This window comes from Ptychodera flava, chromosome 8, assembly GCF_041260155.1.
Source record: "Ptychodera flava strain L36383 chromosome 8, AS_Pfla_20210202, whole genome shotgun sequence".
NCBI classification, from domain to species: domain Eukaryota; kingdom Metazoa; phylum Hemichordata; class Enteropneusta; family Ptychoderidae; genus Ptychodera; species Ptychodera flava.
In genome coordinates, this window is record NC_091935.1 from 479,892 (window position 1) to 499,916 (window position 20,025).

A 20,025-nucleotide genomic window follows, 5' to 3' on the forward strand; every position below is an offset into this window, starting at 1 on the left:
TACATGACTTTGGATCATCATTACTAGGGGAAACTATTAACATATCATCACTCCAAAGGGTCAAACAGCTTGCATCCCTGTCCTTGTAAAAAGATGATCTATCTGATGTTGTTATGCCTTTCGAAAGTTTCTAAGTTAAAACTGATTGGGGGAAGAGCAAACGTTTCTTTCTCAATCTACGCATTCAGTTGACATTGTTGACATTGAATGGAATTATACAACAAGCTTTTGTATTTGCAGAAAAATACCTATATTGAGGGTTTTCCCATACCACTTTCTAAATAACGACGCATTAAACATAGCAGAGAGCTTTGTATATTTGCAAAAAATACCGATTCTTGTAGCAATGATTATCTCGATTACAAGTCGTAAGTTAAGATTAAAATATGAAACAAAACTATTTAACTCAATATCCTTATGAGACCAATGTTTGGAAGTAAAAGCTGTTAAATTGTCACTATCTGCATACTGTTTTTAACGAAAGAAATAATCAATTTAGCTATCAAAACACTATACAGATACTATGTCTTACATACTGCCACAAGCTATATCACCTATTATATTGAATAAATGTCACCTAAAGAAACTCTACGTAACCTTTTTAAGTCGACATATCAATGATCTTATTTTGTTAGTTGCAATCTAGAACATTTATCAATACAATTTGATCATCGAGGAAGACGAAATTCAAAGTCTTGATTTTATGAATAATACAACATTTCCTTGTGTCAATAATTTCTCATCTTTGGAACAAGACAAAGACAACCACGCCGTCTGAATTACTTTTTCTGTCCACCCCATTGGTAACGGATTTCAAGACATTTTCTACGGCTGCCACAATAAAATATTGGCTATCTTAAAGAATGATGATTTTACGATACGTAAATGACAAGGTTGTTAATTTTGATAATATTTTCATCAATGTTGTAGAATAAAACACATACATTTTCTTGTCACCCTTCCTGGAGTACGTTGAACTTCAAATTTTTAACCTTGTAAACATAAATCAATATATGCAGTATGCAATGTTATTGTTGATAAATATTAGTTCTAATTTGCATACAGATATTAACACCAACCTGATACAAGTACAGACAGTGTTGACAACTTAAAGGGAGGCGGTCGTCGGAACTGCGCGTGTGAGACTTTCTTGTTTACAAACAATGTATTTCATGCATGATATCTAGATGCATCACTTCAACGTAGCTACAGTATTTACATTTTACGATATTCATTGCTAACAAACATCTTTTAACTTTCATCAATCGGCAAAGTACCTTAGATACAGTGTTTACATCGGTCTTCCTACGACCGCCTCCCTTTAAACTTTTAGCATTTTGTCTTCTGAATTTTGGGTTTGCCAAGAAACTGCATATTAAAGATCAAAAAAATCTGCAAAAACTCACAAATTATAGCTAATGGAACTTAAGATGAGGGTAATATTTGACGAGCTGCTACTAAGACTTTATTACATTTATGTGTGAAGGAAAGCAGTATCCTATATTATCAAGAACGAAGGTATGAGTAATAAAAAATATTGGTTTATATTAACTTTTTCATATTTTTTTACTCGTGATATGATCGTATCTCGAGAAGACTATGTGATATCGTCTAAGAAATACGTCTGACTGCAGGATGTGATAATTGACAAGTGATAGACACTCTATTCAAATGAAAATTGAAATACAAGATATGGAATAATGTTCTGGGATAATTGAATAATAAGTTCATAATAATAAGTCCTACTCAATATCGAGAGGAGCGTAAGTGTAGACTCCTGTTCTGTGAATAAAATCATGCCATATGATGCTTATACGAACGAAAATATTAGCACTATATCATATTAAACACAATTGGCAAATTCGCTTTTCTATACAAGTTTAGGTACTGTTCGTTTTGCCTTCTTTCGGATGATCTTATTGTAATGTTTTACCGACGTTATGATGGTCTTTCTAACGGTTATGTTTAATCGTAAATCCACCAAAGAAGAAATTCGCATCTGCTGTATCATCGTCGTGACTATTCGGTATTGCATCGTCCATTACGTTTGTGATAACATTGACTTTTTACATATATTGATCAGAGAGTTTTATTGATCAAAGACTTTTAAATTTTCAAAGTCGTCGGCATATTTGGCAAAAGACGCCGTTCCAGTGTACAATAAAGATTTTATAACATTTGCATATCATGAAAGAATATCAATGTTGTAGCTGTACTGCTAGTTCACGTCACTTTATATTTCTGATATCTGGGCTAATAATTAACAAGCATTTTGAAGTTGGATCTAGCTGGCGGATGATCTTGCAAATATCTTCGCTCAGTTGTTTGTTGCAATGTTTTACGAGTTCAGATCCCATTTAAAGTTCTTCATCAAAGTCACGTTTCTAATCCCATTCAAGGAAGGTTTGTGGTAATATTGTTAGAAAGCCTAAGAGACATTCCCGATATCGGATACCCCCTCCATAGTGTCAGAGTTCTTCACAGCAGTGTTCAAGGCCTTGTAATCAGGCTCGCTTTGCTGTAATGAAAACAAGGCTAATGTATATCAGTGGCGGAACGGCGCGTAGTTCAGCCCAATACGATATTAGTGACCAGTTTACTGGCTGTACTTGTTATATGAAGGATGAATTAAACGGGTCGATAAGTATGTTTGATACATATTCGCATGTATGGTATCGAAGTATGAATTATGACCGGCAAATCATGTGTACTACCATATATAGGGCATGGCATATTTCCCTTAACCTGCAACCAATACTAAAGTATAATTTCATGTCTTCAAGCAAGAACTCTAACTTGCTATCCTACCTTTGAACACATGTGGCTATCTGATAAACATGCAAAAATTCTTACCATTTTCTTCTCGAGGCCAGTATATAAAGTTTCGTCATTGTTTGCTTGCATTTGCTGAGATTGTGACGTTGACGCCTCTTTTCTGGACTGTTGAGTTAGGAATTTAATATAGTCGTACTGGTGCATCTCATCAGGGACATTCTCCTGTAGTTTAGCATTTGTTTCTTCTGTAATGATACCAGCAATATTGACATGAACATGTGACGACAGCACATTTGCAATGCGGCAACAAACTATTATCAACGATTCTAAAAATACTACTTTAAGTACATATATGCCAAACCATCCGAACCATCCATGTACGTATGTATGTATGTATGTATGTATGTATGTATGTATGTATGTATGTATGTATGTATGTATGTATGTATGTATGTATGTATGTATGTATGTATGTATGTATGTATGTATGTATGTATGTATGTATGTATGTATGTATGTATGTATGTATGTATGTATGTATGTATGTATGTATGTATGCATGCATGCATGCATGCATGCATGCATGCATGCATGCATGCATGCATGCATCCATGCATGCATGCATGTATGTATGCATGTATGTATGTATGTATGTATGTATGTATGTATGTATGTATGCATGCATGCATGCATGCATGCATGCATGCATGCATGCATGCATGCATGCATGCATGCACGCATGCACGCACGCATGTATGTATGTATGTATGTATGTATGTATGTATGTATGTATGTATGTATGTATGTATGTATGTATGTGTATGTATGTATGTATGTATGTATGTGTCAAATGCATGATCAGGTCCGCTGCGAGTAATATGAGGATCCAAATGTTTAGTAACATACGAGGCGCCAAATGTAAAAAAATAATTTACACAATCACCCTAATTTCAGAGATAGAACAGCTATGAAATGTATAAAGAGAGGATTTTTAATATATATATATATATATATATATATATATATATATATATATATATATATATATATATATATATATATACTCTTTACCTAATACCGGCAAAGAAATTGCAGTTTCATCTTCTTCCTTGCTGAATGTATCCAAGTTTACTCTTCTTGTACCTTTTGTCCCTCCCTAGGATTTTGTCTGCAGGTACAGAAATGTCACGTCATCAATTACCACTTTCACCAGAAAAAAAGGAAGGCTGATAGTTTATTTATGAGTAACAGATAAAAGGTTAGCTTATAGTAAATAGGCCTATATGTAAATAGAATATATAATAAATAATGCAAATATACACAAAATGAACGACATATTACTCTTACCGTCTAACAATTACAACAAGAGCAATTCCAATGCACACGACTAATACTACAGCGATGATACTTGCAACCATAGCAATGATTGATAAACTGTTACTTGTACTTTCATTGCTATCATCTGGAAAACAGAAGGTAAATGTATGATTTTTACTACTACTACTACTACTACTACTACAAGATAGTATTTTCTATGCCAACGACACAAACTCACCTCTGGGTATTGTTGCTCTAGACCAGGAAAAGGCTTTTGACCGTGTCAGTCATGATTACCTTTTTAAAACTCTGAGCTCTTTTGGTTTTGGCCCCCGCTTTATTAATTACATTAAAACTCTCTACACAGATATTCAGTCAGTTTTAAAGATAAATAGTTCCATTACCGCTCCAATTTCAATTAATCGTGGGATTCGTCAAGGTTGCTCACTTTCTGGTCAACTTTATGTGATTGCCTTAGAACCATTTTTAGATAAGCTTAGGAATAACAGTAACATAAGGGGATTGATAATACCAGAAACTCCTAGTCCTACATGCCTTTCTGCGTATGCCGACGATGTTGAAGCTTTTATTACTAGAGATGAAGATTTTAGTAACTTAAAGTCCACTCTTAAGTTATATGAAAATGCGTCTAATGCAAAAGTTAACCTCAAGAAATCTGAAGGTCTCTGGGCTGGTAGTTGGCGAAATCGTACTGACACGCCATTAAATATCAAATGGAACTCAACAGGTTAAAACTGCTCAGTGTGTATGTTGGTAACTCAAATAATTATTGTCAGAAAAATTGGTCTGAATTAGTGAACATCACTGAAAACAAGGTGAAATTTTGGTCGTCTTTTGCACCTGGCATGTCTTACAGAGGTCGTGTTTTAGTCATTAATCAGCTCATTGCATCAAAATTACTTCACAGATTGACTTGTACAACTCCCGATGTTCAAACTTTTTCTTACCTTCAAACCCTTTTTCTGAGATTTTTCTGGCAAGGACGTCATTGGATTCCTTCAGAAACACTGTATTTACCTCTCATTCAAGGTGGCCAAGGCCTTATTCATCTTAAAACTCGTTGTATTTCTTTACGTCTCAGTTACATTCAAAAGTATTTGTATCAGGATGTTCATCATCCGTCGTATTATTTCACAGATTTTTATTTTAGAAGAGTTGGTGGTCTCAATTATGACAAACAGTTACTTCTCACGACTGACATTGATATTTGTAATACTGCTATTCCTGCTTTTCATCGTGATTTGTTAAATTGTTGGAATTCTGTTGACAAAATTCGTAAAGGAATTCCACTGAGTGTTCCTGACATTCTTAAAGAGCCTCTTTTTCAAAACCCACTCATTGTGCATCCCGTTCATAAGTCTCCTTTTACTGTACCAGCCTTTGTCAACGCTCAAGTTACAACTATAGGTGATCTTTTCAATACTGTGGAAAATCGTTGGTTAACTTCTTCAGATTTGTGTGATAGAGTTGCGATTCATTCACAGCGTATTATTTCTATGTCTTTACAATGTGTTTACAAGGCTATTCCTATTCGTTTGAAATCCGTCATTGAAAATCAATGTGCCAGATACTGTGTATTCTTTTCAGCTGCAACATTCTACAGAGCACAATTATTTTCTGTGTAAAATAGAGAAAGGTGCAATTTACAAGTACTTGATAATGGTTCATCATTATGCATGTTTACCAGACAGATTAGACACCATCTGGAGGGACATTTTGAGTATTCCACATTCCATCAAACCCAACTTTGCTTCATGTTATTGTGATCCCATCATAAAGAAAGAAGGGGATTTACAATGGCGCATTATGCACGGAGCCTATCAAACTAGTTCTTTTTTGTTCCGTGCTGGTTTTCGTTCAGATGCCAACTGTTCTCTCTGTAATGATATTGATTCACTTTTACATACTTTCCTTGAGTGTCCAAACATTCAACCGCTTCTAGGTGTTATTTCCACTATAACATCTCGTTTAGTTTTACCTGGACAAGCTGTAAACATTGCATGGTTTTTCATTAATCCTCCTGTTAAAAACTCTGTATTTATTCATAGACGTGCAATGTCTCTCTTTGTTTACCTTTCTACAATGGCTAAGTTGTGTATCCATTTAGCAAGAAGAAATGTATTTAGAAATCAGGGTCCTGTTGATCCTTTAGACATATTTAAAAGCAAGATTTTTTCCAGATTGAGACTTGAATTGAGTATCATCGTCTAAATGAAAATTTACATTCTTTTAATAGTATTTGGGCTTTTGATGATATTCTTTGTGACACTCATGATGGTCAACTCAATTTTCACATTTAAGAAACTTCCCTCCTTTTGTGCATCGCTAGGTTGTGTCACCTTTGAATTATTATGTGATTTGTTTAAGATATGTCTTTCTTGCTGACATTTGCTATTGTCTTCATGACGTTTTCTGTTCAATGCCGACCATCACTTTGTAGTGATTTTCTTTTATTTGTATCTAATATTTCCTTTGGTTCCTGGCAATGTAAAAATTTCATTTTACAGTTTTAGTATGTAGGAACCTATGTGAAATAAAGATATTTGAAAACTACTACTACTACTACTACTACTACTACTACTACTACTACTACAGTGAAGACGTGTGTATGAGGTGCTCCGTATCAACGCAAGATTTTGGTTGACTGAGAAGACATCCCTCGCCAATCTTCACTGATTTGTGTTGTCATCGAGTTCTACTTTCGGTTAGTTGTCATTTTTGTTGTTTTTGGTCGGATTTGTGGTCGATTTTGTTGGATTCTATCTTTGCCGAGGCCGGGCAAGGCCAGTGACGCAAGATGGCGTCCGCAAGCCAGGTGTTCAGAGGTCTCACTCGAAAGCATGGTTTGAAATGTTCATCTGTTGAGGGTGTGAGAGTTGAGACATATGTAGAAGAAATTGCAAAAATCACGGGACCTGGAAATATTATCGCTGCGTCTCGTGTCAATGGTGCAGGGCACCATTTTACTACTGGTATAGCCACAAACTGATGACGTCAAATCGCCGTACACAAAACACAGACGCCCCGTATTTGCGGCACTGACTAACTAATAAGATTAAAATAATATAAATGTGCACTTTCTTCAAATCACTGTCACAATTTCCGACTGCTTAGTTTTTGTATCGGGTGAAGTACAGTGGGGGCCAGGAATTGGGGTTAGCTGACCAAATTGTCGGAACGGAGCGAGCGAAGCGAGCGGAGTTCCGACAATTTGGTCAGCTAACCCCAATTCCTGGCTCCCACTGTGCTTCACCCGACACAAAATCAAGCAAATGAAGACCATCACAGACTTTTTAGGGTTAGGGTTAGTTAGTTCATGTGATCGCGGCAATAATCCGTCTCATTCCAGGTACAATATGTCCTCTCTCACGTTTTATTCAGCAAATTTTTATCATGTACAAACTGACCCCGACGGCAATGGCCATATTGACCCCTTTTCAATACCGCACTTGCCAAAGACGGCATCATCTTACGTAACAGAAACCAGCGTACATTGAAATGCAAATAGCAATCGATATAACGGACCCCAAAAAACTTTCTCTGCTTTCATTTGCATACTTTTCTGACACACTAAAATTCACACCTGCATTGTTTCACCGTACACTATAAAAAGCCGGCATAGGCTGCACACTGTCTCTTTCTGGCTGCTTTGCTGCTATCAGAAATATTAGACGAACCTGATAGCTTTCACTATATTTTCACTATAATTTCAAAGGCATACAATATACGTAAGTCAAACAGTAATAATATTCGTCACCAGGATTTCTGTTTTATACTCAATAATGCACTCCTGGCGCTGTAATGTTTCATGCATTCCTATCTTTTCTCTTTTAGATACACCATGGCACAGCGTGCAGTGTTGGGAGCAATTGGTTGTTCTTTTCCGTTAACTCTTCGTGATTTATTTCTTCAAGTCACGCCGGATGAACAAACCGCTGTAGAATGGTGTCAAAAGAATGGCCTGTTACACAAGAGGCGCAACTGTCAGTGCGGCAGAGATATGAGGTTGCGTCGCCGGAGTGGCCGGGATACATACCATTGGTGCTGTCCCGACCGCTCTTGCGGCGCAGCTATTTCAGTCCGCACTGACAGTTGGTTTCATTTATGCCATTTACCTTTTGTCACCATTCTACAGTTGATGTATTTTGGTGTTTTAAGTTTTCAGTTACTGATACTTCTTTTCAGTTGTCCATCTCTTCAAAATCTGTTGTGGATTGGTTTAATTTCTGTCGTGAGATTTGTTTTCTTTATCTTCGCGATCATGCCTCCGAACAGGTTGGTGGCCCCGGCTGTATTGTGGAAATTGATGAATCTAAGTTCGGAAAGTCCAAATACAGTCGGGGTCGACACCGTGATGGACACTGGGTCTTTGGAGGCATCGATCGCGATTCTTCAGCTTGCTTTCTCATATCTGTTGACCGGCGTGATGCGAATACCTTAATTCCTTTGATTTATCGATTTGTTCGTCCAGGTTCTACTATTATTTCTGATGAATGGAGGGCTTATTCTTCGTTGTCCAGGTCTCCTCAGTTCTCTCATTTGACCGTTAATCATTCTCTTCATTTTGTGGATCCTCAAACCTTCGCCCACACCAACACCGTGGAAGGCATGTGGATGCATGCCAAGCGAAGGGTGGGGTACACATCTTCAGATTTATTTCCAACTTATCTTTATGAGTTTATGTGGCGGAAGCGTTTCGGCGATAAAGCTCACGCGTGGATGTCACTTGTTCAACATATTTCAGTTCTTTATCCTTTCAGTTAACAGCCCCTTCATCGACCCAACACTGCACTTTAAACAGCTAGCGTATTGTGCCAAAGTTTTTCAGATGGTGTCAAAACTAAAACGACAAAGTCAACAGTTTAGGAGGCCACTAACGTCGATGTGATGTGTGACACTGGTAATGCACAAACCACATGAAGAAATGAGTTCATACTACTGACAATATGGACGCTACATCATATTGGTAGCGGATTTTGTCTACTTCTGTACTTCATGCACTTCGTCAATTGGTAAAAAACCGAAGTAACAAGCCCCTGATAGTGACTGTATGGACCGTGCATTGTGACATTGACAGCCAATTTATTTTTCGCTTCAGTACTGAATTGACTTCGTCATTTGGCGGAATTTTATAATGTAATTGTCGTAGTATGTTTCACGAATTGTTCTTCACATTTTCATCCACAATAGGAATGAAATATTGCATTTCACATATGCTAACTGATGAACATCTTTTATAAATTATATTATGTCAAAAATGGAACACATATCTTTTATATTGTAAAAAAAAGGCAGCAAACAATTCAACAATAAATATCAAACACACATGTAACAATAAATAAAGTATCTTAAAGAAGCTACAGTTTTTCAATAACTGTGTGAACACACCAAGTAATATGGGAAAAAATCACAAATTATGTGCACAACAAAGACGAAAATAAAAAAAAATCAACACAAACAATAAAGAAACGAATACACTACCATGAATTCAATAAAAGAAAGAAAACGTAAATGAATTTAAATGTGCATTAAATGTGAACATTATAAATTAACCAGTTCCTGTTCACCATTATCATACTAATGTTTATATTAAACATTGCATCCCCTTCCTGCAACTTGTTCTCGTGGAGTACAGGTTATAGGTATAGTGGTTCACATGCTGAAGGTCCTGGGTTCGAGTCCCGGCGGTAGCATAAGGTGTTATAAAAATATACTAACTTTATAATTAATGCTTTCTCTCTCTCGCTAATCAACTGTTTCTTCCACATAGGTGTATAGATGGCTGAAGAAGATATAGACATAGACATAGATAGACTTGAGATAGTAGTAGAATTAGAGAGAGCATAGACAGCAATAGTGAAAATTGGGACCCTTCTTTTCAATCATTTCCCCCTAAGTTTCCAAGCCCCCATTCCTAACTCTTACCCCCAAAATAATTTATCGCCCCTTTTAGAACGTAACCTTTGACCTCATTTCCATAAGTACGCACATCTTTGACGTCATCAGTTTGTGGCTATACCAGTTGTAAAATGGTGCCTATGGTGCAGTAATTGTGTTTTTTAAGTTCAACTAGTTGGGTCGAAACCGTTTGTTTAGACGGATTTGAACTAGATGGTTGTTGGGTTTCGACAGAACCCTTGGTGAAACCCGCAACAAAGGTCATACTTTCGGGAGTACCTCCCTTTATTCCAAACCAAGTTCTCATAAATGAACTAAACAAGTGTGGTAGAGTTGTTGGAGGAGTTAAGACCATTCCTTTAGGCTGCAAGTCGGAAAGATTGAAACATGTCAAATCTTTCCGACGTCAAATGTATATTCTGCCAACAGTCACTGATGATGAATTATTGGAATGTTACCATGTTACGTTTGAGGACAAAATTTATCGTATTTATTTGTCATTTGATGAATTGAGATGTTTTAACTGTCATAAGATTGGTCATATAAAAAGCAATTGTCCTGGGTCTGAGACAATCGTTGAAAAGGAAAATGCTAAAGATAATCAGGAAAAAACGAGCGGGAAAGATGAATACAATATCGAAAACGCCACTGATATGGTTGACGAAAATGAATATGCAATGATGGAAAATATTCAACGCTATGGTACACCTGTTATTAACAATGAAGTAGCCAACAATGACAAAGTGATGACGTAAGCGATAATATGCACGGTGAGAGCTCGGCCATCACTGCTGATAAAAATACCGATGACAAACGTAACAATACGACACAAAGTGACACAGGTGATAAAGATGACGTTTCAATATTATCGACCAATGACAATAGCGAGTCTATCTCAAAAAAAGGTGACACATTACTGAAACTTAACAATGGCGACACTTCAATAGAAAACGTTAACGAGATGGAAACCGACATCAAAGAAAACCCTCCTGCAAACGATAAAAAATCTGCTAACGAAAAGGCGCTCCCATCAGAGATTATCCCTACCGATAAGGCCAACTATAGTGTCGAAGAGAGGGTACTAACCCCTCCTTCACCTTTCCCACCCTCTCCCACCTTTTCGCCAGCCTCAGATTACCCCACTTCGTCTGATTCTCAACAACCAATTTCCGTTCAGCTTTCTGATTCGTCTCTTCCCGGTCCATCAACTCTCTTTAGTGAAGACGTCAGTATCTCTCAAGATCTTGTTGCTACTCCTCGTCAAGAAGATGATCACGATGAAACGACGTCTATGACATCAGAACTATCCGATATTTCCCAGACCTTTGAAAATCACCGTCAGTTACCGTCCTCTCAATCAATTGAAGAGTTCCTTGAGGATACTCTTCACTCAAAGAAAATAATTACCAGATGCATCGAGTTTTGTCCGGATCTGAAACTTTTAATCACTGCTTTCAATAAATATCGTAAATCCCAACCTTTAACTGGAGCTCAAAATGCACGTGTTCAAAAATTAGCTCTAAAGTAAAGCAGCATATCAAAACCACTGGTAAATTCGTCTATTAACTTTCTCCGCTATGTTTAGTCTCTTTTTCATATTATTGACTGCTATGGCAACCATTTCTGGGTTGACATTAAATGTCCGTGGCTGCCGAGATGCACTCAAGAGATATCAAGTTCTCGAATATCTCAAAAAAGAGGTTCCTACTGATTTTCAGCTTCTCCAAGAAACACATACGTTGGAAAGTGACGAAAGAACTTGGCAAGTTATTTGGAAGGGAAAAGTCCTTTTTTCTCATAAAAGTACAAATCAAGGGGGAGTTGCGATTCTGTTCTCACCCAAACAGAAAATTGACATCCTTGACACGAAAGAATTGATGAATGGTCATCTCCTTCACGCACACGTGCTTATCACTGATAAACCAGTGCATGTAATCAATGTTTATGCCCCCTCGAATTCTACGGAACGTTTCCAGTGTTTTAAAATACTTAAAACACATCTTGATTCCCTTAACAATGACCCGATTTTCTTGGGTGGAGACTTCAATTGCACTATTGATTCTGATATTGACCGTTCTGGCAGAGAGCCCGACCCTCGTACTTCACAACTTCTCAACAAAATTATTCATCGTTTTGAATTAGTTGATGCGTGGCGTAATCAAAACATTTCCCTTCATAATTTCACTTGGTCCCGCGATAACAGTTATGCCAGGCTTGACAGAATCTATATTAAAGAGCATTCTGCAAACCGTATAAACTACTGCAATATTATTAATTCTTCTCTCTGTTTTACTGATCACTCTGCCGTGAAAATAGTTCTTTCTCAGAAAAGCACTAATCACCATAATCCAGTGTGGCATATGAACACAGATATTTTAAATGACTATGATTATGTTGACCTTATTTCCTTGTTCTGGGGAAATTGGCGTCAAAAGAAGTCTAATTATCATAAGATTCAACATTGGTGGGATATTGGAAAAAACAAAGTTAAGCAGCTAACTCAGCAATATTGTTATCACAAAAATACGGAAAGAAATATTTTGAAACGCAACCTTGAAAAAGAAATTCGCCAGCTAGAAAATTCTCTCTTCCAAGACCCGTCCGTCCATGCTATTTATAAAGCTAAGAAAGATCTTCTTAAGGAAATTCTTGACTATGACACTAAAGGGGCGGCCATTCGCGCCAAACATAGACATATCAGTACGAATGATACTCCCAATAATTTTTTTCCGTGATATCGAAATCAATAATGGGAAAAGAAAGCCTATTATCCATCTACAGAGGGACGACGGTTCACTTACTGAAGATCAAAAGGAAATAAGAAACCTTACATATGCGTTTTATCAAGATCTGTATTCCCCGGACCCGATTGATAAGAACTCTGAAAAACTCCTGCACGATAGTTTGTCACAACTTAATGAGACAGACAAAGATGTTTTGGATAATCAAATCACATATGACGAACTCACAAATACAGTTAAAAACCTCTCTCATGGTCGCTCTCCTGGGATTGATGGCTTACCAAACGAATTTTACAAGACTTTCTGGTCAGTTATTGGTAGAGATCTTCATGAAGTTTTCCTCACATCCATTAGCGATGGGGAACTGCCATTGTCTTGCAGACGAGCAGTCATAAGTCTTTTACCGAAATCCGGGGACAATTCAAAACTTAAAAACTGGCGGCCAGTTAGTCTTCTTTGCAGTGACTATAAAATTCTCACCAAGACCCTCTCCCTCCCGCTTCGTAATGTTCTCAGCACCATTTTTCATAATGATCAAAGCTGCAGTGTCCCTGGTCGACAAATTCACGATAATATTGCTATGCTCAGAGACTGCCTTCAATTTGCTAATGCTGAAAATATTCCCCTTGCAATAATTACACTTGATCAAGAAAAGGCTTTTGACAGAGTGCATCATAATTACCTTTTACACACTTTAGAGGCTTTTGGCTTCGGCCAAAATTTCATCAACTACATCAAACTTTTATACACCAATGCACAGAGTTTAGTCCGGGTCAATAACAACCTTACTGCCCCTATTTCTTTTAACCGTGGAATCCGCCAGGGCTGTTCGCTTTCCGCACAACTTTACATTATCGCCATAGAACCCTTGCTCAATAAAATCCGGACTAAAAGTGGTATCAAAGGCCTTACCATACCAGTGTCTCATACAACTTGTACTCTCTCCGCGTATGCAGATGATGTTGATTTTATAATAACTCGTAACGATGATTTTAGTAAACTTCACCACTGGCTTAATACTTACAATAAAGCGTCAAACTCTAAGACAAATATTGGTAAGACGGAGGGTCTTTGGGTTGGAAGTTGGAGGGGAAGGAAGGATAGCCCTCTCAACATCACCTGGAATAGCAACGGTCTTAAATGCCTCGGGGTGTATCTTGGTAACGACCAGCAGTTTGAAAGCAGAAATTGGACTGAGCTGGTTGATAAACTTTCAAATGATATTGACTACTGGAATCAACACGCTCCAAACATATCGTATCGTGGGAGAGTTTTGATTATCAATAACTTACTAGCAAGCAAATTTGTGTACCGTTGTTCCTCACTTTGCCCTCCTGCTGGCACGGTGGCCTACGTTCAGTCTCGCCTCCTTGATTTCTTTTGGCAAGGAAAACATTGGATCCCTGCAGAAAAATTATACCTTCCTATCATTGAAGGAGGACAAGGTCTTGTTCATTTACCGTCTCGTATCAAGTCTTTTCGTCTCCAGTTTGTTCAAAGATATCTCTACTCCGACTATGACCATCCTATTTTCCGTTTTGTTGATCATTATTTCAGTCAAGTTCAAAGCCTCTGTTACTCTAAAAATCTTCTTGCAGTTGACATTGATTCCCCTTTCATTTGCATTCCCAACTTTCATAATGACTTGCTGACATGCTGGTATTCACTATCAAAAATCCGTAAAACAAATTTTAAAAACATTGACGAGGTCCTTCAAGAGCCCCTGTTTTACAATAAGGAAATCCTTCACTCAGACACGAGAGAGACGTTAAAAATAGATTATTTTATCAAGTCTGGCATCACAAATATTGGCAACTTAATTGATCACCAGCAAAAAACATGGTTGACTGATACAGACATTTATTCTAAGATTGATATCCATTCTCGTCGCATCGCTAAACTCATTTACAATGACATTTTGAAGGCAATTCCACCACAATGTAAAAATACGATCATCTCCTATCTCAGGGGAGAAAATTCGATAACTGGACGCCAATACATTACTGTTATGAACTTCACCATTCTAATGAAATCAACTACCCGCTTTACAAAATCCAGAAAGGTGCCATTTACAAATATCTTATCAAGGTTCTCCAAACAGAACGTCTTCCTAATGCATCCGATACGTGTTGGCGGAACATTTTACAACTCCCTGACTCTGTGAATCCAAATTTCAAGGCTTGTTATTCTCCTCCACTTTCATCAAAAGAAGGAGACTATTTGTGGAGATTAATCCATGGTGCATACGCAACAGGCATGCTGCTTTTCAAAATGAGCTACTGTCCGACTCCAAATTGTGTTTTCTGTGGCGAGAGCGACACCTTGCTACACACTTTCTTTCAATGTAACTATAATAATGATCTCTTCAACAATCTTACATGTTTATCAAAGCAGTTTTAAGTGAGGAGAATATGACTATCCCACGCCACTGGCTTGTTTAAATCCCCCACATAAATCCGGTAAATTTCTCTCGAAACAAGCAAACCGTCTCTTCGTTTACATCAATGCTGTCGCGAAAACGTCCATATACATAAGCCGTAGAAACAAAAGAAACGAAAATGATCTGCCCACTGAACCTCTGGAAATCTTCAAAACTCGCGTTAAATCTCGTCTTCAAATTGAATTTTCTTATTTTAAACTTAGTCATCACTTGAAATTTTCAAAAATACCTGGACAATCAATAATGCCCTTTGTTCAGTGAATGCAGATGGTACTCTTAACGTTTCGCATTTACTTAATTAGTGGTTTTTCCAGCGATTTATTGTTCCGTTGTTCACATACTGACAGTTCTGTATTTCCCGGTCGTTGTCGTCTTCGAACCCTGGGCACCGTACTCCTCACGGGATCTTCGGATCGGTCGAAGTTCGATGGAGGGACATACCTACACTTAACGTTTCTAGCCTATTTTTCATTTACAGATCGTGCCCTTTGTCAGTCAGTCTGACCATTCAAGAAACTTCAACATGGGATGGTTTCGATGGATACACGATGTCCCTTGTCCAGTTTTCTACCGCGCATACAGCTTCTGGATTCATCGATATTTCACCGTTAATTTTGTAGAAGTCCTGGCTTTTCTGTTTTGATTTTCATTGATTTTAAAAGTTTGATGCATCTATGTATATATTTTGATGCAATTTTGTAAATAGCCAATTTTCACATTGAATAAACGATTTGTTTGAAAACTACTACTACTACTACTACTACTACTACTACTACTACTACTACTACTACTACTACTACTACTACTACTACTACTACTACTACTACTACTACTACTACTACTTATTAGTATTATTATTAATTTTCGAATTTGAGAACCAGCTACAAAAACAAATGAACAAGAAAAACGGAGATAAAAATACAAAGATAAAAAGTTTTCATAGAAAAATCCCTGACTAAAAACATTTTGAAATGTCGAGAGTAAAGTGTGTTTTTTAAATCCAAACACCATAAATCCAAACCAATAATATTATTATTACAAAAGTATTGGAAATAATCAACTATCTCAAGACACCAATCAGTATTCAAAAGTTATTGCTAAAAGCCACCTGAATTCGAACATTATTGATACACTTTTTCGTATAAAGGTCCATAAATACGCGAAATAAATGGTCAAAGCGATAAGCTAAAATAAGGTAATTTTGACAGAATACGAAAATTTCGAAAAATTCCGATTCGAAGAATCAGCTCTTGCATAAAATAACTTCATTGACGCTTAATATCATCAGTGATATCGCCATTGCGATTAAATATAACGCCAAGGTAGGAATGTTTTTCTCTAAAAACAGGCTCGTGCGATTTAGTAATACACATGTTTCAATTATTCTACAAAAGTGGCGAACAATATTTGTTTGCACAAGCGAGTCACTGAGCCCATCAACATACACTGTAAAGAGACCTGAGGACAATATTCGGCCTTGTGGTACACCATTATGATTAGAAAACAACTCGTATAACAGTCTGAAAGGAGCCTATGAAATTTGCATAAAAGTTCGTGTTAGAGAGCCTCGTTTTCGTTACGCTGACCGCCACTGCAGTGAGGGATAAAATACGGCGAAAGGGTGGTCTTTAAATATCGACGTGCAGCAAAACGTACAATAGCTAGAACTATAATTTTTGCTTTCAGTTGTAGCATACATACTAATGATCTGTTTTCCTTGGGTAAACTCACAAAAGTTGAGAAGATTTTATTTAAATCGCTACAAAGTGGGTGGCGAGGTCGACCCGCCAAATGCGGAAGTAAACTTCACCTTTTTCGTAAAAACAGCTCGATAATGACCTTAGAGGTCTTAAGCCAAGCCGAAAATTTCAGAAAATATTCATTTAACTATTATCAACATTTGGTGAAATTTTCATGACCGTGCGACCATGGACATGTATTTGCGGCAGTGTTGAATGTTGGCATGCAGTTACCATATCGCTGTATACGTAGATCTCTCGAGAGGGTCTATGAGTATACGAACACCCGTTACGCTACGTACACTCCACGCTGTTTACCGCGACCAAACCACTTGTAGTTCACACGGCGCGGGTGTTACACGATTAATCTTTCATTTTTTTCAAAGTTTACTCCTATAATCTCGGGTCACTGATGTTATATATAAATAAAGTATTTAATTAATGTCACATTATGACCATCAATACTTAAAAAATTTTTTTGCTAGTTACATGAGTTATAAAATGTGCCAGTCTAGTTCGAGCACGCACGGTAATGCTAGCAGGGATGGCCGCAACGCGCAGCTGCAGCTGTTTACCGGCTATCATTCTAGCCGCATCTATATTCACGTACTCGTGTGCGGGATACAGAGTAGCCGTATTTATCCACGGAGATTTTTTGCAGTCGATGTTATTTCCTACAGTTTTTGTATGCTTGCTAGCTACTAGAATGCGAAAATAGGGAAAAATCACTCATAAACGAAACAGCACTGCTAAATAAATGTCAGTACTACGGGTGTCTACTACTAGTAAGTGTACGGCCGCATACACGTAGCCCTTCTTTCACCGTAGTGTTTTGTTTTCCATTTACCGAGAAGCCAGACCGGCATATTGTGTCAGCCAGTGAGGTAACACAAGCTTGCACTCTGGCTTCCTCGACACAATCATTGAAAACATAAATAGAACCGAAAAAATCTGCTAAGTTAACCGGTGAGGACCGAGAAAGAGCTGAAAGAGTTTACGTGTACACTCACGCTGCGCTGTAGGTCGCCATGTTAGATTTAACACATGAACGTCGCTGCATAGTCAACTTCAACGAGACTTATTTCAAAAACGGAGGCTTAAGCCACTGAGATTTTTTCAGATCGTATGGACCTACTCAAGATACGTCCCCTCCCGACTTCTTATGGAAATTTGACTTTGGATATGCTTTTGCGGCAGTGTTTAGTGAACGGCATTTTCGGTCGCTCGAAAACCATGAAAATAAGGCTAACGCAAAAACGAATCGATAAAACCCCATAAAAAATCATCGGCGAACACTAACTAAGAGTACAATTCAGCCGCTAACTGGAAACAGGACGGATGCTAAACGAAGGCTGAGATATCTGCGGATAAAATTCTGGCGAAAAATGCCATAACCGTCACTCACTGGCTAGAGGGCGCTGTTCGAATTTGAACTAAATCCCTAATTATGCATGCAAATGAAGTACCCTCCTTTCAGACTGAAAACTGAGCCCAACGTAATGCTAAATTCTTGATGACTATACCATATAACAATAATCCTTCCTTAGGCGTCAGGACAGCACGAGACAATAATTGACAAGTTCACGTGACCGAATCCGTATGTCTGATTGGTAAAGATGGCATTGGTGTATCAAAATTTCAACTTGATCGGATTTATGAATGAAAGTACCTAGTAATATTTGCATATCTCCAGGGTGATGGGCCGTTTTACTCATTAAATGAAAGTAATCCCGGGAATTAAACCCAGATTGCGACAATACTTTTACAAACCTCGACAATAATTTGATAGATTCACATCAAACGGAAAGTAAGAAGACTATTAATTTGATAAATATATAATCCCATAGAATTTTTCTATGTTTGATGTCATCGTACACTCTTGTATTTCTTGTAGCCGCACAACTTTCTTGCCTTCCGCTCGCAGTTGTTCGGCCCCGCGAAAACACCCGTATACGATGACGTCAAACACACACACACCACACACACACACACACACACACACACACACACACACACATGCAGCGCTTGTCATTTGAGTTTGAAGTTTCAGTGTTTGGCACACACGGATTTCTTTACTGTGAAGTACAAGTTGTTTTATTCTGAAACACAACATCAAAGGATATGAAGATTGCCGCACGTTCTCTTATCATGCTGTTGCAGAGCTTTTACCTCTGAAAAGAGTGACACGGTATTTTTCTGATTCAGACGTATGATTGGCTCAAAACTTCGCAGTGTCGGTCAACCCATGGAGGTAGCTCATCGGATGAGCTACCTCAAGCCTCAGTGGCCAACCACACTGCAAGGCTCGACCATTTTACTAATAATAAGTTTAATTCAGGATAAGAGCACAATAAGTATTAAAAACTTGTTGCATCCACAGTAAAGAATAAAACAATAAAGAGGAACATAACACAGAAAATAAACTTGCCACAACAGCTAAAAGAGTCAAAAGTTACTAGGTTAAAAAGTACATCGACTTTCTATATATCGCGTTGAAGCTAGAGTAGACAAATGTATCCAATCTTCGCATTGTGGCTTACACGATATTGTCACTATTTTGCAATCGGTCTGAGAATTTAAACAAAAACTTGCGTCTAAGAGTTTAGAATGATGGAATACAATTTTCAACAAACATAGTACTTGCACTACAGTCATGAGGCAAACGCATGAGAATACGAAACGCATTGTTGTAAGACACTCTGAGGTTGTTCATACACTGACGACTGGAATTCCACCATAATTGTGAACAATACATGTTGTTACAGTATGTACGGAAAAGAGTCACCTTAACAGCATTATTACGACTATGAAATTTACGTAGCAGTGAATTCGCATAACCATAAAATTTACGTGTTTGTCTCTTAATGTCATAGGCATCACACAAATTATCAGTGAATACATATCCCAGGTAAGTATGTTTTGAAACGGCATTCAGTTTTCTTGGCTCTCAAATAGACAGGTGGAACCATGTCAACAGAAAGCCAAAATGAACGAGGAATAAAGTACATGCATTCTGACTTTTTCGGGTGATATACAATGTCATGTTCCACTCCATGATTTTCACAAACTGAAACCAGAGTACGCAAACCTGTAA

At 37.6% G+C, this 20,025-nt stretch overlaps 1 protein-coding gene and 1 long non-coding RNA gene across 2 annotated transcripts in view; both read right to left on the minus strand.

Moving 5' to 3' along the window:
* Positions 1–299: 299 nt before the first annotated feature.
* LOC139137867 (uncharacterized) lies at positions 300–3,926 on the minus strand. The gene is made up of 3 exons (XR_011553465.1): positions 3,847–3,926; positions 2,854–3,020; positions 300–2,518 (listed from the first exon to the last, which is right to left on the minus strand). It is a non-coding gene; the product is annotated as an uncharacterized lncRNA (long non-coding RNA).
* Positions 3,927–4,118: 192 nt separating this feature from the next.
* LOC139139455 (ephrin type-B receptor 4b-like) overlaps positions 4,119–20,025 on the minus strand; it is a 31,834-nt gene continuing 15,927 nt past the window's right edge. The window contains exon 5 of the mRNA XM_070708370.1: positions 4,119–4,237. Coding sequence (XP_070564471.1) covers positions 4,119–4,237 — 119 coding nt within the window. The remainder of the gene's footprint in view (positions 4,238–20,025) is intronic.